Source organism: Plectropomus leopardus, unplaced genomic scaffold (assembly GCF_008729295.1).
Source record: "Plectropomus leopardus isolate mb unplaced genomic scaffold, YSFRI_Pleo_2.0 unplaced_scaffold27818, whole genome shotgun sequence".
Classification (NCBI taxonomy): Eukaryota; Metazoa; Chordata; class Actinopteri; order Perciformes; family Serranidae; genus Plectropomus; species Plectropomus leopardus.
Genome location: NW_024630288.1, coordinates 559 through 2,721, shown reverse-complemented (window position 1 = coordinate 2,721; position 2,163 = coordinate 559). Strand labels below are relative to the sequence as shown.

The following is a 2,163-nucleotide window of genomic DNA, read 5'->3' as shown; positions in this document are numbered from 1 at the left end:
GACAGCGTGAGGACAGTGTGAGGACAATGTGAGGACAGTGTGAGGACAGCGTGAGGACAGTGTGAGGACAATGTGAGGACAGTGTGAGGACGGCGTGAGGACGGGAGAGGTTTTGTTAGAAAATTAAACTTCAGAGAGGGGACAGTCTGAGGATGAACTTTTCCAAAAAATGTCCTTACCTTTCAAACTTTTCTGAAAAGCAAGCGCTTACGTATGGACACTGAGGACATTGTGTGTGTGTGTGTGTGTGTGTGTGTGTGTGTGTGTGTATTTATACCTCCACAGCAGCCTTTGCTCTGACAAACTCGTCCTCCAGAGACTCGTGTCTGGCCAGAAGGGAACGAGTCCTTCTGCGCTGTCTGGACACCGTGCAGTCCTGAACACACACAGACACACACACACACACACACACACACACACACACACACACGTCAGCAGCAGCCGTCGGTGTGACAGTAAAGTCAAAACAACAGACGCTAAAACAGTCAGACGCTCCTTCTGCTCGTATTTAACGAGCGGTTAAAGCACAGGAGCGTGTCGGGGAGCGTCCCATTATCCCACGCTCCCTGAACTACACACTGTGTGTGCTTCCTGCGGTTTTTGGCTCTCAGAGTTTTTGGGTCGACCGATCTGCGGCGGCTCACCTGTGAGGAGGAAATGAAGTCGAGATCATCGAAGCTGCGCATGTCGAAGGAGTTCTTCGTCAGCGGATCCGTTTTAAACTCAGCAGACCTGAAGGGACCAAACACAGAGCCGCGTTAGCATCACGTTAGCATCCCGTTAGCATCACGTCAGCGTCGCGTTAGCGCCCCCTGCAGGCTGAGCGAACTCTGAAGACCTGATACTCAACTCACAATCTGAGCATCAAACCCGGATCCTGACGGCTGACGGAGGTTCAGCTAAACCCCTGATGTCCTGGAAATATCCCTAAATTGTAGAAATATCCTAAACTCCATGTAAACTTCAGAAAATCCATCCTTGAGTACACAAACACTGTAACCAAAAAAATCCTAAAATCCTACAAATGACGTAAAACTCAAGTCATTTCCTAAAATCTACAAACATCCTAAAATCCTCCACGTCCGTATTGTGTGTCCCTGATTTAAACTCAGAGCTCAGCGTCTCGTCCCCGTCAGATCCGGGGACTCTTTAACGGGTCCCAGTCAGCCCATCAAAGCGTCCACTGTGTCCTCCTGGAGGACTCTGCGCGGCTAAGACTGATGCACCTGTGAGACTAAGACGTTTCTTTTTTCTGGGTTGTCTCTGCTCGTGTAGCACCGGTTTGAAAAGTGTCTGTGTCTTTCTGCTGTGGAGACAGAGCGGTCTCACGTGAGGACCGTCTCTTTATTGGTGAGGGACGTGTTTCCTGTTGGACGTTCATAGTTACCACAGCAGTTCGCTGGACGAGTGGTGGGAGGTGCAGCGCTTCTCGTGTCTCCTCTTGTGTCCTCCGTCGTCCACGTCCAGGTTCACCTCGTCCCATTTGTCCAGAGGAGACGACAGACTGACTGTGGACACATCATAATGGCAAGACAATTACTCGATGACAGAATTCTTTTTCATAAGGACTCGACAAAAATATCAGTGGTCATAAATATCATTTTTATATGTTTCATTTATTTATGTTCATTTCCTTTTTTTCCTCAAAGAAACTTTTTTCTCTCTTTTATTGTGATTAATTTTCCTGTAACTTTTTAATAATTTTGTGCTCATTTTTGGGTCATTTCTTGTTCAGCTGATCATCACCCTCTCTCTCTGGACAAAAAAAACAAACCAAAAAGCGATAACAAAATATTAAAAGAAATTTTTTAAAAAACCTGTAAAAACCAATCCAATTAGCTCAGGTTTGAAAGGGTTAAACAATAACAGCTGTTTGAGTGCATAAAGGGCAAAGAGGTGAAACAGGAAGTTCCTCTCTCATCACATTAAAAGCTCAGATTAACATCAGCCGACTGAGTCCCTTCAACAAAATGAACAAAAATCGAAGGCGAGGCGGCGAAAAACAAACTGAAGCTGCTTTCAGTGTGACGGCCGCTCAGCTGGAGGCTCTCGAAGAAACAATGAACACAAATAAAAGAGCCTGAAATGTCGTAAACGCCACTTTCTAAGAATCATTTCAGGTTGATTTAAAAAAAAAAAAAAAAAAAAGTTTCAGAGAGAGGT

At 45.6% G+C, this 2,163-nt stretch overlaps 1 protein-coding gene across 1 annotated transcript; it reads right to left on the bottom strand.

Moving 5' to 3' along the window:
• Nucleotides 1-277: 277 nt before the first annotated feature.
• LOC121937903 (PEX5-related protein-like) lies at nucleotides 278-1,508 on the bottom strand (the record flags this gene model as incomplete). Its single annotated transcript, XM_042481193.1, has 3 exons — nucleotides 278-376; nucleotides 645-732; nucleotides 1,388-1,508. Coding segments are annotated over 3 exons (308 nt in total), but the record flags the coding sequence as incomplete, so codon positions are not given.
• Between the last annotated feature and the right edge of the window lie 655 nt (nucleotides 1,509-2,163).